Source organism: Neomonachus schauinslandi, chromosome 9, assembly GCF_002201575.2.
Source record: "Neomonachus schauinslandi chromosome 9, ASM220157v2, whole genome shotgun sequence".
Lineage (NCBI taxonomy): Eukaryota > Metazoa > Chordata > Mammalia > Carnivora > Phocidae > Neomonachus > Neomonachus schauinslandi.
In genome coordinates this window covers 115979593-115998246 of record NC_058411.1, presented here as the reverse complement: position 1 = coordinate 115998246, position 18654 = coordinate 115979593, and the positions used below count along the sequence as shown (strand labels likewise).

Sequence of the window (18654 nt, the reverse complement as noted above, 5' to 3'; positions counted from 1 at the left end):
AATTATGTCTGCAGTGTAATTCAAAATAATTACATTGCAATAATAATTTCTAGATGTAATACACCAAATAAAATTAAAATTCATGACATTTTTACCAGTCTAGCTTTGGCATTCTTTATTACATCAGGTTTCTATATGGATTGGCTCTCAGTTGTGGATAAAGAACACTTGTCAGCTTAGAACCCAGCCCAGGCTGCCTGGAAAATTGGATTTGAGATTATTTAAGGAAATAAATTATGAGAGGTTCTGAACACATGATATAAAGCTGGACACCCAGTCAAAAGCATGTACATCATGTACTATGTGTAAAGACTCTAGCAATGTGTCTTTCTACATATGACAGAAAAGGGAAATTAATCTACAATAAAGATTTCTGATGGTAGCCTAGATCCAAAGGAGCAATGCCATGGTGTGAATAACTGAAACTTGCTCATATTATCCATCATTTTACAAAGAGGCTTTGCTTTCTATAGAAGTTATATTCTTCAAATGTTGCAGTAAATCAAATTTTTATAAAAAGATATTTACATATCTTAATAGAGCTTCCTTTTGAAGGAAAACCATAAAGCTTTTTGGTTATAAAGAAAAATATTCCTTGAAAGGCCTTCAAATTTATCTTTCTCAAAGATCTATACATTCATGTGAGGTGCATTTTGGAAGTGGTTTGGGTTTTGTTTTGTTTTAAGTAATAACACCAATAGAGATAACTGCTAAATCAGTAAGAAAAACCTAAGGAATGTGGAAAATACTGATGAAGAGTGGAAGGCTGTTGGGGTTAACAAGGTATGTGGTGAGCCCAATATGCAAGACAGCACATCTCAGGTGGGGACAGGCCCTGCAACCTTGACACAGGGCTTGAGAAAGTGGAAAGTGAGAGCCATAGCACCAGGAAAGCAAGAGAAGATAAATCTATGGGAGAGGGTTGGAGAAGGGGTTCTGCTCTGTGGGGAAAATGGATGCACCATGGGGAGCAGGGGGGGTTTGTAGACCTCTTGCACTCCTCTGGCCCTTTCAGTCCCTCATCGAATCCTCATGTCAAGTTGCACAAACTGCAAGACTATGACCTTGCTGATGGTACCTCCTGTCTCTTCTGGGGGTTCTTCTCAGGCAACAATTTACAGATCTGGTTATCAAGTATAATAGGGATGATAATATCTACTCTATATTTCTCCTAATGTTAAACCCTGGAGGGGCTGAAGACCCATGCACTGAGACACTAGGGGCTGGAGATGCATCTCCCTCTCTCTCTCTCTCCCTCCCTCCCTCTCTCTTTCCCTCTCGCTCTCTCCCAGAAAACAAAAAGAGAGGTAGTGGATAAAGGTTTCCTTCTTTCCATCAAAGGCTGGCCACACTCCACATCAGCCCTCCTCACCAATGTCTAGGAACAAGCTTTGAAATCTTTCCTCGCAGACTGTGATAGCAATTGCAAAGCCCATCAACAAAAGGTAACAAAAAATTAGACTCACCGAGATCAAGATGAACACCAGGAACAAACGAATTGAGAAAGAACATGAAGATAACAAATCCCAACACCATCAGGCATTTGGTGAGCAGAATCTTGTCTGATATCCTGTGCTGTGAGAGAAAAAAACACAACTCATTTACTGGGTACTATCTTCTGCTTCCTGCACTGTGTCCATCATCCTGCATGACTCGAATCACTACAAATTCTCCTTAAGATGAAAAATATAACATCTTGAACTCGAAAGAAGATTATAAGGTAATGCATTATAAAGAAGACTGTACAGACTTGGGATTACAGCATTCAAAAATCTTTATAAAAAATAAACTCAATAGGGGGGCGGAGCAAGATGGCGGAGGAGTAGGAGACCTTGATTTCGTCTCCTCTCAGGAATTCAGCTGGATAGGGATCAAACCATTCTGAACACCTACAAACTCAACAGGAGATCGAAGAAAAGAAGAGCAACAACTCTCTCATCAGAAAAGCGACCACTTTCTGGAAGGTAGGACGTGGGGAGAAGTGAATCCGAGGCGATATTCGGGAGGCTAGACAGCGGGGGAGGGGCCTCCGTCGGCCGATTCTGGCAAGTGATAGAACCACGGAGCACAAAATCGGAACTTTTAAAAGTCTGCTCCACCAAGGAACGTCACTCTGGTGGCTAAGCGGGGGGTGGAACCCTCCGGGACAGTGTGGTCCCAGGACCCTCGGGGTCACAGAAAGACTGGGGGTGCCTGAGTGTGGAAGAGCTCCCAGGTAACGGAGCAGGGAAGCCGGCTGCAGAGGCGGAGCCCAGGCACGAGCTCTCAGCTCGGGGTTGCCATAAACCGGGATCCGCGGCACAGTCGGGCCACTGCTCCTCCAGCAGGGACCCAACAAGCGGCAGATCGGGGGAGACTCACCTTCCTCCCCCGGGAGGAGCCGCACGGGAGTGCACCGCAGGGATCTGCTGGGTTTGGAGACTCCACCCAGGGTCGGGTGCCAGAGATAGAAATGCGCGGTCACAGGCCGGGTGAGCAAGGAGTGCGGCTGGAGACCGGGGAGACGAGAGTGACTGATGGCTTTTCTCTGGGGGCTCACTGAGAAGCGGGGCCCTGAGTTCTCGGCTCCTCCAGGGCGGAGATTGGGAGGCCACCATTTTAACTCTCCGCCTCCAAAGCTGTACGGAAAGCTCACAGGGAACAAAAGCCCCGGAGAGCAAACCTGAGCAGATTACTTAGCCAGGAGGGGGCAAGGGCGTGGCAATTCCGCCTCTGGCAGAGACATTTGGAAACCACGGCAACAGGCCCCTCCCCAGAAGATCAGCGAGAACAGCCAGCCAAGGCCAAGTTTACCGATCAATGAGAACGGCAGAACTCCAGCGTTAGGGGACTACTGCACATAGAATTCATGGCTTTTTTACCATGATTCTTTAGTCTTTCAAAGTTAATTTTTTTTTAACTGTCTTTTTTTCTTTTTTTTCTTTTTGAATTTTTCTTTTTCCCTTTTTCAACCAACATCTTATCAATCCCTTTTTTAAAAAAAAAACATTTTTACTTTTCATTTTTAGAGTCATATTCTATCCCTTCATAGTAGTTACCCGTATTTTTGGCTTATATATATAAGTTGTTCTCTCTTTAAAATTTTGAGATAGTTTCTTCTAACAGATTAAAATATACCCTAAATCTCTAGTATATGGTGTTTTCTATTCCCCTGCCTGATCACATCCTCTCCCTTTTTTTTTTTCTTTTTTTAAATCCTCTTCTTTCTTTTTTCAAACAACTTCTTATCAATTCCTTTTATAAAATTTTTTATAATTTCCATCTTTACAGTCATATTCCATCCCTTCATATCAACCCTTATTTTTGTACATATATACGTTTTTCTTTCTTTAAAATTTTAGGAGGCACTTTCTTCTAAAAGACCAAAATACACCCCAAATCTAGTGTGTGGAACTGATCATATTTGATCACATTCTGGTTTTTGTTGTTGTTGTTGTTTTGTTTTGTTTGTTTTTGTTTTTATCTTTATCTTTTTCTTTTTTTTCTTTTTCTTTTTTCTCTCTTTCCCTTTCTTTTCCCACTGCTTCAGGTTTTTTCTGATTTGTTTAGAGTATATTTTCTGGGGACATTGTTACTCTGCTAGCATTTTGTTCTCTCATTAATCTATTCTCCTCTGCACAAAATGACAAGACGGAAAAAATCACCTCAACAAAAAGAACAAGAGGTAGTACCGACTGCCAGGGACCTACTCAATACGGACATTAGTACAAGGTCAGATCTAGAGTTCAGAATCATCACTTTAAAGATACTAGCTGGGCTTGAAAAAAATATGGAAGTTATTAGAGAAACCCTTTCTGGAGAAGTAAAAGAACTAAAATCCAACCAAGTAGAAATCAAAAAGGCTATTAATGAGGTGCAATCAAAAATGGGGGCGCTAACTGCTAGAATAAATGAGGCAGAAGAGAGAATCAGTAATATAGAAGATGAAATGATGGAAAATAAAGAAGCTGAGAAAAAGAGAGATAAACAACTACTGGATCACGAGGGCAGAATTCGAGAGATAAGCGATACCATAAGACGAAACAACATTAGAATAATTGGGATGCCAGAAGAAGAAGAAAGAGAGAGAGGGGCAGAAGGTATAATGGAGCAAATTATAGCAGAGAACTTCCCTAATTTGGGGAAGGAAACAGGCATGAAAATCCAGGAAGCACAGAGAACCCCTCTCAAAATCAATAAAAATAGGTCAACACCCCGACATCTAATAGTAAAACTTACGAGTCTCATAGACAAAGAGAAAATCCTGAGAGCAGCTCGGGAGAAGAGATCTGTAACCTACAAGGGTAGAAACATTAGAATGGCAACAGACCTATCCACAGAGACCTGGCAGGCCAGAAAGGACTGGCAGGATATATTCAGAGCACTAAATGAGAAAAATATGCAGCCAAGAATACTCTATCCAGCTAGGCTGTCATTGAAAATGGAAGGAGAGATAAAAAGCTTCCAGGACAAACAAAAACTAAAGGAATTTGCAAACACAAAACCAGCCCTACAGGAAATCTTGAAAGGGGTCCTCTAAGCAAAGAGAGAGCCTAAAAGCAATATAGACCAGAAAGGAACACATACAATATATGGTAACAGTCACCTTACAGGCAATACAATGACACTAAATTCCTATCTTTCAATAGTTACCCTGAATGTAAATGGGCTCAATGCCCCAATCAAAAGACACAGGCTATCAGACTGGATTAAAAAACAAGACCCATCAATATGCTGTCTGCAAGAGACTCATTTTAGACCCAAAAACACCCCCAGATTGAAAGTGAGGGGGTGGAAAACCATTTACCATGCTAATGGACACCAAAAGAAAGCTGGGGTAGCAATCCTTATATCAGACAAATTAGATTTTAAACCAAAGACTCTAATAAGAGATGAGGAAGGACACTATATCATACTTAAAGGATCTATCCAACAAGAAGATCTAACAATTGTAAATATCTATGCCCCTAACATGGGAGCAGCCAATTATATAAGGCAATTAATAATAATTAATAACAAAAGCAAAGAAACACATCGACAACAATACAATAATAGTGGGGGACTTTAACACCCCCCTCACTGAAATGGACTGATCGTCTAAGCAAAAGATCAACAAGGAAATAAAGACTTTAAATGACACACTGGACCAAATGGACTTTACAGACATATTCAGAACATTCCACCCCAAAGCAACGGAATACACATTCTTCTCTAATGCCCATGGAACATTCTCCAGAATAGATCACATCCTAGGTCATAAATCAGGTCTCAACCGGTACCAAAAGATTGGAATCATTCCCTGCCTATGTTCAGACCACAATGCTTTGAAAATAGAACTCAATCACAAGAGGAAAGTCGGAAAGAACTCAAATACATGGAGGCTAAAGAGCATCCTACTGAAGAATGAATGGGTCAACCAGGAAATTAAAGAAGAATTAAAAAAATACATGGAAACCAATGAAAATGAAAACACAACTGTTCAAAATCTTTGGGATGCAGCAAAGGCAGTCCTAAGAGGAAAGTATATAGCAATACAAGCCTTTCTCAAGAAACAAGAAAGGTCTCAATTACACAGCCTAACCCTACACCTAAAGGAGCTGGAGAAAGAACAGCAAATAAAGCCTAAACCCAGCAGGAGAAGAGAAATAATAAAGATCAGAATAGAAATCAATGAAATAGAAACTAAAAGAACAGTAGAACAGATCAACGAAACTAGGAGCTGGTTCTTTGAAAGAATTAACAAGATTGATAAACCCCTGGCCAGACTTATCAAAAAGAGAAGAGAAATGACCCACATCAACAAAATCATGAATGAAAGAGGAGAGATCACAACCAACACCAAAGAAATACAAACAATTATAAGAACATATTATGAGCAACTCTATGCCAGCAAATTAGATAACCTGGAAGAAATGGATGCATTCCTAGAGATGTATCAACTACCAAAACTGAACAAGGATGAAATAGAAAACCTGAACAGACCTATAACCACTAAGGAAATTGAAGCAGTCATCAAAAATCTCCCAAAAAACAAAAGCCCGGGGCCAGATGGCTTCCCAGGGGAATTCTACCAAACATTTCAAGAAGAATTAATACCTATTCTTCTGAAACTGTTCCAAATAATAGAAATGGAAGGAAAACTTCCAAACTCATTTTATGAGGCCAGCATTACCTTGATCCCAAACCCAGACAAAGACCCCATCAAAAAGGAGAATTACAGACCAATATCCCTGATGAACATGGATGCAAAAATTCTCACCAAAATACTAGCCAATAGGATCCAGCAGTACATTAAAAGGATTATTCACCATGACCAAGTGGGATTTATCCCTGGGCTGCAAGGTTGGTTCAACATCCGCAAATCAATCAATGTGATACAATACATTAACAAAAGAAAGAACAAGAATCATATGATCCTCTCAATAGATGCAGAAAAAGCATTTGACAAAGTACTGCATCCTTTCTTGATCAAAACTCTTCAGAGTATAGGCATAGAGCGTACATACCTCAATATCATAAAAGCCGTCTATGAAAAACCCACAGCGAATATCATTCTCAATGGGCAAAAACTAAGAGCTTTCCCCGTAAGGTCAGGAACACAGCAGGGATGTCCACTATCACCACTGCTATTCAACATAGTATTAGAAGTCCTAGCCACAGCAATCAGACAACAAAAAGAAATCAAAGGCATCCAAATCGGCAAAGAAGAAGTCAAATTCTCACTCTTTGCAGATGATATGATACTTTATGTGGAAAACCCCAAAGACTCCACCCCAAAACTGCTAGAACTCATACAGGAATTCAGTCAAGTGGCAGGATATAAAATCAATGCACAGAAGTCAGTGGCATTCCTATACACCAACAACAAGACAGAAGAAAGAGAAATGAAGGAGTCGATCCCATTTACAATTGCACCCAAAACCATAAGATACCTAGCAATAAATCTAACCAAAGAGACAAAGGATCTGTACTCAGAAAACTATAAAATACTCATGAAAGAATTTGAGGAAGACACAAAGAAATGGAAAAACGTTCCATGCTCATGGATTGGAAGAACAAATATTGTGAAGATGTCAATGCTACCTAGAGCAATCTACACATTCAATGCAATCCCCATCAAAATACCATCCACTTTTTTCAAAGAAATGGAACAAAGAATCCTAAAATTTGTATGGAACCAGAAAAGACCCCGCATAGCCAGAGGAATGTTGAAAAAGAAAAGCAAAGCCGGCGGCATCACAATTCCGGACTTCCAGCTCTATTACAACGCTGTCATCATCAAGACAGCATGGTACTGGCACAAAAACAGACACATAGATCAATAGAACAGAATAGAGAGCCCAGAAATGGACCCTCAACTCTATGGTCAACTCATCTTTGACAAAGCAATAAAGAATGTCCAATGGAATAAAGACAGTCTCTTCAACAAATGGTGTTGGGAAAATTGGATAGCCACATGCAGAAGAATGAAACTGGACCATTTCCTTACACCACACACAAAAATAGACTCCAAATGGTTGAAAGACCTCAATGTGAGACAGGAGTCCATCAAAATCCTAAAGGAGAACACAGGCAGCAACCTCTTCAACCTCAGCTGCAGCAACTTCTTCCTAGAAACATCGCCAAAGGAAAGGGAAGCAAGGGGAAAAATGAACTATTGGGACTTCATCAAGATAAAAAGCTTTTGCAAAGCAAAGGAAACAGTCAACAAAACCAAAAGACAACCAACAGAATGGGAGAAGATATTTGCAAATGACATATCAGATAAAGGGCTAGTATCCAAAATCTATAAAGAACTCATCAAACTCAACACCCAAAGAACAAAGAATCCAATCAAGAAATGGACAGAAGACATGAACAGACATTTTTCCAAAGAAGACATCCAAATGGCCAACAGACACATGAAAAAGTGCTCAATATCGCTCGGCATCAGGGAAATCCAAATCAAAACCTCAATGAGATACCACCTCACACCAGTCAGAATGGCTAAAATTAACAAGTCAGGAAATGACAGATGTTGGCCGGGATGCGGAGAAAGGGGAACCCTCCTACACTGTTGGTGGGAATGCAAGCTGGTGCAGCCACTCTGGAAAACTGTATGGAGGTTCCTCAAAAAGTTGAAAATAGAGTTACCATATGATCCAGCAATTGCACTACTGGGTATTTACCCCAAAGATACAAAAGTAGGGATCCGAAGGGGTACGTGCACCCGGATGTTTATAGCAGCAATGTCCATAATAGCCAAACTGTGGAAAGAGCCAAGATGTCCATCGACAGATGAATGGATAAAGAAGAAGTGGTATATATATACAATGGAATATTATGCAGCCATCAAAAGGAATGAGATCTTGCCATTTGCAATGATGTGGATGGAACTGGAGGGTATTATGTTGAGTGAAATAAGTCAAACAGAGAAAGACATGTATCATATGATCTCACTGATATGAGGAATTCTTAATTGCAGGAAACAAACTGAGGGTTGCTGGAGTGGGGGGTGGGTGGGAGGGATGGGGTGACTGGGTGATAGACACTGGGGAGGGTATGTGCTCTGGTAAGCGCTGTGAATTGTGCAAGACTGTTGAATCACAGATCTGTACCTCTGAAACAAATAATGCAATATATGTTAAGGAAAAAAAAAAAAGAAGAAGAAGAAGGTAGCGGGAGGGGAAGAATGAAGCGGCCGAAATCGGAGGGGTAGACGAACCATGAGAGACGATGGACTCTGAAAAACAAACAGGGTTCTAGAGGGGAGGGGGGTGGGAGGATGGGTTAGCCTGGTGGTGGGTATTGAGGAGGGCACATTCTGCATGGAGCACTGGGTGTTATGCACAAACAATGAATCACGGAACACTTCATCTAAAACTAATGATGTAATGTATGGGGATTAACATAAGAATAAAAAAAATTAAAAAATAAATAAAATAAATAAAAATAGAAAAATAAAAAAAAATAAACTCAATAAATTTAAAATATAGTACATGGGGTGCCTGTATGGTTCAGTCTGTTAAGGTCTGCCTTCAGCTCAGGGTCCTGGGATCGAGCCCCACGTTGGACCCCCTGCTCAGGGGGGAGTCTGCTTCTCCCTCTCCCTCTCCCTCTTCTCCCCACTCATGCTCGCTCTCTCTCTCAAATAAGTGAATAAAATCTTTAAATATATATATAGCACAATCCTTGTATAGAACGCCTGACTAAATAGCTTCTTAATGTGATGAAGAAAGTGCTCCCAGTCCCACCACAAGCATTAGGTGAGATGTTGGCAAAATCACTGGAGAAACAACACATAACTTCCAGGGCCCTGGCCATGCATTTCCACAGGTGCTACATGCTTTTACCCTTTTTTTTTTATGTCCAGTTAGCCACTGTGTAGTACATCATTAGTTTTTGATGTAGTGTTCAATGATTCATTAGTTACATATAACACCCAGTGCTCATTACAACATGTGCCCTCCTTAATACCCATCACCCTATTACTCCCTCCCCCCTTAGCCCCCTCCCCTCTGAAACCCTCAGTTCATATCCTGGGGTCCACAGTCTCTCATGGTTCATCTTCCTCTCTGATTTCTCCCCCTTCAGATTTCCCTCCATTCCCCTATCCTTTTAATTCAACTTTCCTCCTATTACACAAATCCCTGCTCATAGTGGCGCTGAGGTTAACATGTCCTTGCAATAACATGACTCCTGCTGAGGTTCTTACTATAACCTTTCATGTTCACAGGGACCCTGGAAGGCACCTGACAGTGCCCTAATCACCAAGATGACACCTGTGGGAGCCTGACAAGTTGTTCAGGGGTGAGGGGAGGTGCCAGAAGGCTCTATAGTACCTTCATTAACCTCAGAGGTGCAGACCTTCTTCCAGTGGGCCTGAGCCACAGGGCAAGATGGGCAAGGTCCCCAGAGGGTGCTGTGCTCTGAGGGCCATGGCTGTGTGGAGCTGAGGAAGGGAGTGAAGTCCCAGAAAACCTGTGCGGATGGGCACTGAGTTGTCTTGCCCCACCCAACCAGGCTCCTGTGTGAATCATGCTCCACCATGTGAACTGACAACTGTGTCATGTCCTTTCTTAAGTGTGGTCCCACCAGCACATCTGTCTATCTGTCTATGTCTATGTCTATCTGGAATTAGATAAAGTATAGATATGGGTATAAACATGGATATATAGAGAGAGACAGATACTTATGGGTATGTACATGGATAGAGATAGAGACAGAGGTAGAGATAGATGGTACAGGTAGAGGTATAGAGATAGAGAGACAGATCTGCATACAGGTATAGATTTTCTCTCTGGATTTCTCTGGCCATGCACTTAGAGCTGTTGTCATAAAAACCACAAGGATATTCCTCCATGTTGCACTGGCTCTGACTGCAGCCCTTGGCCCCCTGTTCACAGATCATGTGGGCCACCTCCCGAGCATCTGTCCTCCTTCCTCACCTGCTGCCAAAGCCTGTGGCTGAGTTGGCCACAAGCCAACTCATCTTCCCCTTCCCACCTCCAAGGAAGGCCGGTTTTGCTGGATGAGTCTGTGATGGTGAATTAAGAGGAAAAGTGCATGGCACCCACCTGTTGTGAGGGGAGACACCACAAACCTTCTGTGCAGCCATGTTAACCATAGAAAGTAGGTATAACCGTGGGCATTTCCAGAATTGAAAATGGAGGGAGCAGGCAGGTCAAAGAACATTCCCAGCATCACTTGGCTGGTACATGTGGAGATGATCCAGAGTTTGTGCTTATCTGTTATTTTTGGTGTCTATTAAATTTTCTTATTTTAGGTATCTGGAGATATCACAATTGAGAACTCCTAGATTCAATACAAGCTCCTTGCTTGTCCCTTCCACCTCTCCTCAATCCTCATTCAACCCAGTACACAGAGAGGTACACAATCTCTTCCCTCACAGCCAGCACTACATGGTCTAGCAAAGCAGTCAGGGTCTGCATAAACCTGGGGCCCAGAAAAGTGTCATAGCCACACCCTTCTTTCCTAACCCTAACCATCTCAGTGGGACAGAGACTGGGAAGAGAGACCCAAAGAACACATTACTCACCAGGACCCCCATGTCTAAATTTCCTTTAGAAAGAGATAAAATGTTCTGATCATAATAAGAAAGTGGGTACTCACCCTCCCCCCAGAAAAGAAACTACGGGGATTTGAAAGTTCACAAAGATACAGATGTCTCCAAGCAGGTCTGGAGAAGAGTTCTCTTGGCTAGGAGAGGGCACTAGGTGTGCCCACCAGAAGTGAGAGCCATATAACAGAAAGTACACACACACTCCATCTCTGTCCCTAACACTTCTCCATCTCACACAGCACACCTCACCTGTCTCTACCTCCACCTCCTCATCCACACTATGGGAACCACGACACTTGCCTTTTAGGATCAAGAAGAGCTGCAAGAGCCAGAGGCACCCAGCCAACTTTCTCTGCAGCTACATTAACCATAGAAAGGGCCACCCTATCGCAAAGGAAATATAAAAATTTTAACTTTTCAATTTCTGGACAAAATAATGATTTTGGAAAATGTCAGGAAAATTATTTTCCCCATTAACTCCTAGAAATAATTTATGTCTCTTGTGTACAGCTATAGGAATAAAAAGAGAAATCACTTTCAGTTTTAACTGTGTGAAGCAAGAGGTGAATCAGAAATCCCTGAGAGAAGAAACCACAATACCTTTTTTTGTAGTTCCTGGATATTGGTCTCCCAGTTTTTATCTTCCTGTGAGATTTGTCTAAAGGAGAAAAAGACAGACTCATTATTTTCCTGGTGACATTGAGCAGTGAGATCATCAAGGCAGCATGGACCTCTGGCTTGGATACCACCCACTGATATCTAATGTAGCCACATAACAGCACACACCTGGTCATGGAAGGTGACCGGTGGAGCTGGTGAACATTTTTGGGAAAAATGCTCCATCTATATTTCCAAAGAAAAGTAACATAGTGATAAGGAAACATCTGTGTCCTAAGATGGCTGACCAATGCAGCAAGGGAGTCCCAGCCCCTGCCCCGGGGCTCTTCGGGGTTCTTCTCTCTGCTCTGCTTCCCATGCGCGTGCCAAGAGTGCCCAGGATGCAGAAGTAGAAGTGCATAAATTACCCCCTGTTTGTGCTCGGGGCTCAGACCTTTGGAGACCACTCTCCTCTGAGCCAGCCAGCATTCCGCCAACATTAAATAAACCTCTTATCCTCCAAGATCTCGGGGTGCCACTGGGTTCTTCTGTCGGGCAGTCCAGTCCAGGTTCCATAACAATAGGACATGAATGGAATGTTAATGAGGTGTGTGCAAGCATGTATACGTGTGAGTGTGAGCATAGGGAACGTCAGAAGAACACTGACCAAAACTTGAACAAGGGGAATGACAGTATAAATTTGTTTACCTCTTTTCACTTTCTACTTGTCTATACTTTTTCCACAATAAGGTTATGTTATATTTACAACTAAACTAACTAATGGCTTGCTTTGGTGGTGACTTTTATCAATCAGAACAGTGGAGAATTTAGTTTTAATGAGCACTCATGTCTCCTAAGTATCAGAGGAGGCTGATCACACAGCCAGAACATACCCTAAAGGAAATCAGAGCAGACCTAGGCAAATGCTGAGGACAATTTTTTTAAAGGCTATGTAAAAACAAGACCTGCAGAGCCAGGACTTGCTTTAGACCACCCTCATTCTAATCTGCTCCTCAGTGACTGTGTGGCCTTGCAAAGCCACTGTCCTCTCCAGGCCTCGGTTTTGCTATCTGTGAGCTGACAGAAACTTGGTGAACATCTGGGTCCATGTGGTTCTTCACGTGTAACCCTGAGATACACTGAGTATATCTTTAACACCCCACAGTGTCAATGGATTAAATACATTTAGGGAAATTTACTCCTGCATCTTTAATTTACAAAGTTTCTCTTTTAAGATTTATGCCTGCTGTCGAAGCTGGGACCCAGCCTGCAATTCTGGGCCCTCCTGGAGCCGCAGGACCTGCTTCCCCAGCACCACCTCATGGAGGTGGGTCCTGGGCTGGGATGGAGCTGAGACAGTGCTTCGCCCTGGGCTGCCTGTCTGAAGAGAGTGAGTCCCCACAGGCTCACATGTGGCCTCGCCCCCTCCCCCGCACTAATAGAACAGGCTGCGAGACAGCCACGCTGGATTACCCTCAAGGTTCGGTGTTGGTCTTCAGCCTGGGAACACAGGGCTGATTTCAGCAAACTACAACATGCAAGATCATTTACACTACATTCACAAGTACTCACATTTCCCTTGCCTTGACAGATTTCTCATCTCCACCTAGTTCCCAGCTCGTGGCAGTAATGCTTCAATGTCCCTAAGGGGTGGGCATGCTCCTGCTTTTCCCATCAGCACTCCCAAAGTGAAGACAGGTTGGAACTCAGCACCTCCAGAGTTGGGAGGAAATACTCACCACTCCATTGTTACCTTTTACATCTCAGCTTTGATTAGAAGCAAATGACAGGAAATGAATTGAGAAGGACTTAGGTATTCTTTGAGGTCCCTGGAAATCAACTACTGGGAGAGTATTTTGTTAGATTAATTTTTTATATTGTTTTTGATTCTTGCTATGCAACGTGTTGTGTGGAAGTGTGACAGAAGTGGTTGAGTGTGGATTCAATCCCTGGTGTAATTCTTTCCTTGCTGTAGAATCCTGGACGAATTGGTCAAATTCTCTGAACCTCAGTTTTTTCTTCCTTAAACTGGGGCTAGTACCAGCACACATTCCAAAGATCCAAATAGGGGTTAGATAAAATAATGTTCCACAAGAGACTTACTACAGTGTATGGTGCCCAAAACCTGCTCACTGGCATGAAAATAGAGTTACAATTTTAGAGTACCGAAAATAGAGTTACAATTTTAGAGTACCATGAAGTATTCTGAAGACCCATCATTTTAACTTACTTGAATGGTACACTCTATGACATTTGGACACCATGGGGGTGGTAGTAAATAGGTTGTTGATACAATCCAACCACTGAGCACAACTTGTAAAGATGAAAACCAAGAGTAGCCTGAGCAGGGCCCTGGCTTGGTACCTGTGGAAGGTGTGCAGCCTTCGGGCCAGCAGATGCTCCAGTGCCCGCACCTTCCCCAGGAGCAGGCCCCGAACTGCTGTCTCCTCTCGGCTGGCTGGGCTGATGCGCTGCGCGGTCAGGCGCCAGACGTGGATCTCATGCTTCAGTTCTGCAGGAAAGGAAAGCTGAGCCCTGAGTCTCCCACAACCTCGGACACCAGCAGGCATTCCACTCCCCTCACCACTTTCCAAGACCAGGAAACACATACCTGGTGATGCACAGATAACCAAGGGCCAAATCAAAGCAGTGGCTTCTTGGCATCATGTCATCATGCCCACGTTAAAAAATTACCATGGATGTGAAGTAATGTAATTTGGGTTAGGAATAAATTCTTGAATATACCTATCAGTGCTAGCCCCCAAGAAACTTTTCCCCTCCCAGGAAACTACTTCTTGCAGCCAGAAGTTTAGGTCTATTGGCAAAAATCCAGACATTGCCTAATCATTGAAATAGATCTAGTAAACATTGGAAATACAAGTGTAGTTCTCAGCAGGAGGGCATCTGGTAAGAGGCAGAGGTAGGGAATGTCTCCCCCTGACAAGGACACCAAGCTGAACTTGCGTCTATGAAAGAACACAGGTGAGAAAGATGTAGACAACCTTATGAAATGCTCTAATTAATAGAATGAGGCAAATTTCACCCATCAGTGAATTCAGACATCTTCTGGTATAGAATAGAAAGAAATGAATTGTCAATTCATTGGCTCTTTCAAAATCTTTTATGAAAATTTACATTTAACCTCTATTTTACGGTTAAAGATACTACATAAATTTCTCAAAATATCCACCAAAAATATATAAGGAAGCATGTATTTTCATGAATCACCTCTTATGTGCAATGTACTATACCACATATCACAAGAATTCCAGATGAAATTAAAAGACAGAACCCTTTCAAACAGGACTAAAGCACTTGACAACTAGCTCAGAGCAGAGGCAAGGCAGGGCGATTATCCAAATACTGTGAAGCAGCCTGTACTTGTGGGTTTGATGACTAGGAAAATACCATCTTTTAAGACCCCTCAATTCAGTACACAAGTGTTGATCACCTACTAGGTGACAAACCTACTGCAAATGCTGAAAAAACAAGTATAAGCTAGGCATAGACACAGACTGCAAATAAAGTGTGTCAAGACCCAGAAAAGAGAATGGTTTGAGGACAGGGGCACTAACACCATTTCAGTTAACACATGGTTTTCTCCAAAGGCTCAGCCTTACAAAGAGGAAAACCCTTTAGAACTAAGATATGTAATGTGCTTTCATTCAGTACATATTGATACTTTGTAGCTTGCCAAAATAAAAAAAAATTAAATACTTAGGTATAATTCAAAAGTCTCTTCAGAGAAACAATTTATAATTTCTTTTCAGAGAGCCTCACACCTCATTAAACAACCTATGAGGTTATGATAGCATTAAAAGGAGGAGCAACAGGAGGAGGAGAAAACTGAATAAACCAGCCTCCTGAAACACCGAGCACAAAAACGCCAAGCAAGGATAGGAAAGGGGAGATGAGGCCATGCTGCCTCAGTGAAGGTCCACAGTGCCCTGAACCACATTACAGAGAAGACATCATTCAAAGCCCATCCATAAAGTACAGAGACTTTCCAGCTAGTCTTTCAAGGCATGCTAGTGATGGTCACTTTTTCTTTTCTTTTTTTTTTTTTAAAGATTTTATTTATTTGACAGAGAGAGAGACAGTGAGAGAGGGAACACAAGCAGGGGGAGTGGGAAAGGGAGAAACAGGTTTCCTGCCGAGCAGGGAGCCCGATGCAGGGCTCGATCCCAGGACCCTGGGATCATGACCCGAGCCGAAGGCAGACGCTTAACAACTGAGCCACCCAGGCGCCCTGATGGTCACTTTTTCAAGTGGTTGATCAACTTTAAAGAGCTAAACAAGAGCATGGTTAGTCTCTGGGGCTAGCCCATCGGGTGCAGGCTGGGAGTCCTCTCTCCATCTGTGTGTGGAGAAGCAGAGCCTGGGAGTCACTGTTGCAACTGTACAGCTGCCCTTTCAGGTACCCCTGGCTCCTTTCTACAGGTGTCCTCTCCAGAGACAGCTTCAGCCCCTCGTACATACCCAGAGCCTAGATGCCTTCTAACCCATCAAATCAAACAGGTGGAGCTATTCTCCCCAGCTAAACCCGTGCATTAATGCTCAGGTCGTACACTCCTGTTCTCCTAATTTTGGAATGAAATACATCATCAATTAGCAGGGAATTTAGTTGAGAGAGAGATTTTGCCCAGGGAAAGGAAGTTCACTGCCTGCACCCAGAACTCAGTTTGCCCAACTGAATGTGCTCCTCAGTTTGTTCCCAGACTTCCTCCACACCTCTGCCATTTCCCACCCTGAATCCTCTGCTAAGCTCTAAGACCATGGTTTCAATGGGTTACTTGATATTGCCCTCTGCATCTTGTGCTGCCAGATTCAAAGATAAACATTCCATCTTCCCCCCACAAAACTCTCTCCCCTCACTTTCTTCTTCTTTATATGCCATCCTTAATCTTCCAGGTTCATGAGCCTGAATGGTCATTTTGGTCTTCTCAGTACCACTCTCCACTACTTCTGTGTTAACATTACTAGGCATGTAATAGGTGTCAGATACCATGCTAGATGCTAAAGGAGAAAAATTAGTAAGTTACAGGATGGGCCTCCAACAAGCTAGAAAGAGATATAAGCTATATCATAAGTAAACATGAGCCAGGACAGTACTGAGTCACAAAAGGAGTTCAGGATATAGTGGTATGGTTCTTACAGGGTCTACTTGTTCCTACCCCAGGTCACAAGCTTCTCCAGGCCTCATCTCCTCATACTTGCTGATTCTGATTGCTCCTCAGTAACCCCTAAATGGAGTCATTCCCTACCAACCCACCCATGGTTAGTCATAGATCGATACAATTATATAGGTAGATATACAGAGAAGAAATCTATCTATCTATGTTCCTACTTACCTATCTTCTAGGATGATAAATCTATCTAGGCTGATCTATCTAGAAAGATAGATCAGTGTAGGTAGACAGATAGATGAGACAGATAGGTTCCTTCTTTCAAATAACCATTGGTTCCCCATGTCTTGCAGAATAAAGCCAAAGATCTTCAGGGAAGACAATATCCTCAAATGGCAAGCACCACTGTGAGCTCTGATCCTACTGTATCAGCTCTTACCTTTGCCACACTGGCCTCTGACCAGGAGATGTCATCAGATGTCTCATCTCCACTTCTCTGATTACCTCCAGCCCCTACCTCCCTGAGCTTCTCAACCAACCTCCTATAGCATTAGTTGGGGTTACTGTATACATGGTACAAGCAGGGAAACACATGCTCTCTCACAGGAGTTGGTGGCTGCCAGAAAGCCTAGAGGAGGGTCATCCAGCTCCAAGTGATGAATCTCAGGGGAAGATTCCCAGGTCAGGAGTTGAAAAATGGAATTCTACTATTATAAGATGCTTACAATTTGTGTTAAGCAGTACAATATCACTTGAAGTTAGTGGTAAAACTATCACTAAACTCATAAGACACAACTATAGCCAAAAATGTAAGAGCAAAAAAAAAAAAGAAGTAAAATGGAATTTTTGAGGGAAAAGGGGATAAAGAAGAGAAGGCACAAATAGAAAACAACATGATGAACACTTAAATTTAACAATATCATTAATCATGTTAAATATAAATAATCTAAACATACCAGTTAAAGGACAGAGATTAACAGATTGGATAAAAAAGCAAGACCCAAATGTTAGCTACTTGCAAGAAATGCACTTTAAATATAAAGACACAGTGATATCCAAAATCTATAAAGAACTTATCAAACTCAACACCCAAAGAACAAATAATCCAATCAAGAAATAGGCAGATGTGAACAACCACGTTTCTCCAAAGAAGACATACAAGTGGCCAACAGACCCATGAAAAAATACTCCACATCACTTGGCATCAGGGAAATACAAATCAAAACCACAATGAGATACCACCTCACACCAGTCAGAAGAGCTAAAATTAACAAGTCAGGAAATGACAGATGTTGCAGGGATGCAGAGAAAGGGGAACCCTCCTACACCGTTGGAGGGAATGCAAGCTGGTGCAGCCACTCTGGAAAACCCTATGGAGGTCCTTCAAAAAGTTGAAAATAGAGCTACCATACAACCCAGCAATTCCACTACTGGGTATTTACCCCAAAGATACAGATGTAGTGATCCGAAGGGGCACGTGCATCCCAATGTTTATAGGAGCAATGTCCACAATAGCCAAACTATGGAAAGAGCCTAGATGTCCATCAACAGATGAATGGATAAAGAAGAAGTGGTATATATACACAATGGAATATTATGCAGCCATCAAAAAATGAAATCGTGGGGCGCCTGAGTGGCTCAGTCGTTAAGCGTCTGCCTTCGGCTCAGGTCATGATCCCAGGGTCCCGGGATCAAGCCCCGCATCGGGCTCCCTGCTCAGCCAGGAGCCTGCTTCTCCCTCTCCCGCTCCCCCTGCTTGTGTTCCCTCTCTAGCTCTCTCTCTCTCTCTCTGTCAAATAAATAAAATAAAATCTTTAAAAAAAAAATGAAATCTTGCCATTTGCAATGACGTGGTTGGAACTAGAGGGTATTATGCTAAGCAAAATAAGT

General features: G+C 42.5%; 1 protein-coding gene across 1 annotated transcript in view; it reads right to left on the bottom strand.

Moving 5' to 3' along the window:
* Positions 1 to 18654, bottom strand: part of OCA2 (OCA2 melanosomal transmembrane protein) — a 518586-nt gene that overhangs the window by 320394 nt on the left and 179538 nt on the right. Inside the window, exons 15-17 of the mRNA XM_021680470.1 lie at positions 14003 to 14150; positions 11642 to 11699; positions 1467 to 1575 (exon numbers count right to left, since the gene is read on the bottom strand). Of these exons, the coding sequence (XP_021536145.1) occupies positions 1467 to 1575; positions 11642 to 11699; positions 14003 to 14150 (315 nt within the window). The remainder of the gene's footprint in view (positions 1 to 1466; positions 1576 to 11641; positions 11700 to 14002; positions 14151 to 18654) is intronic.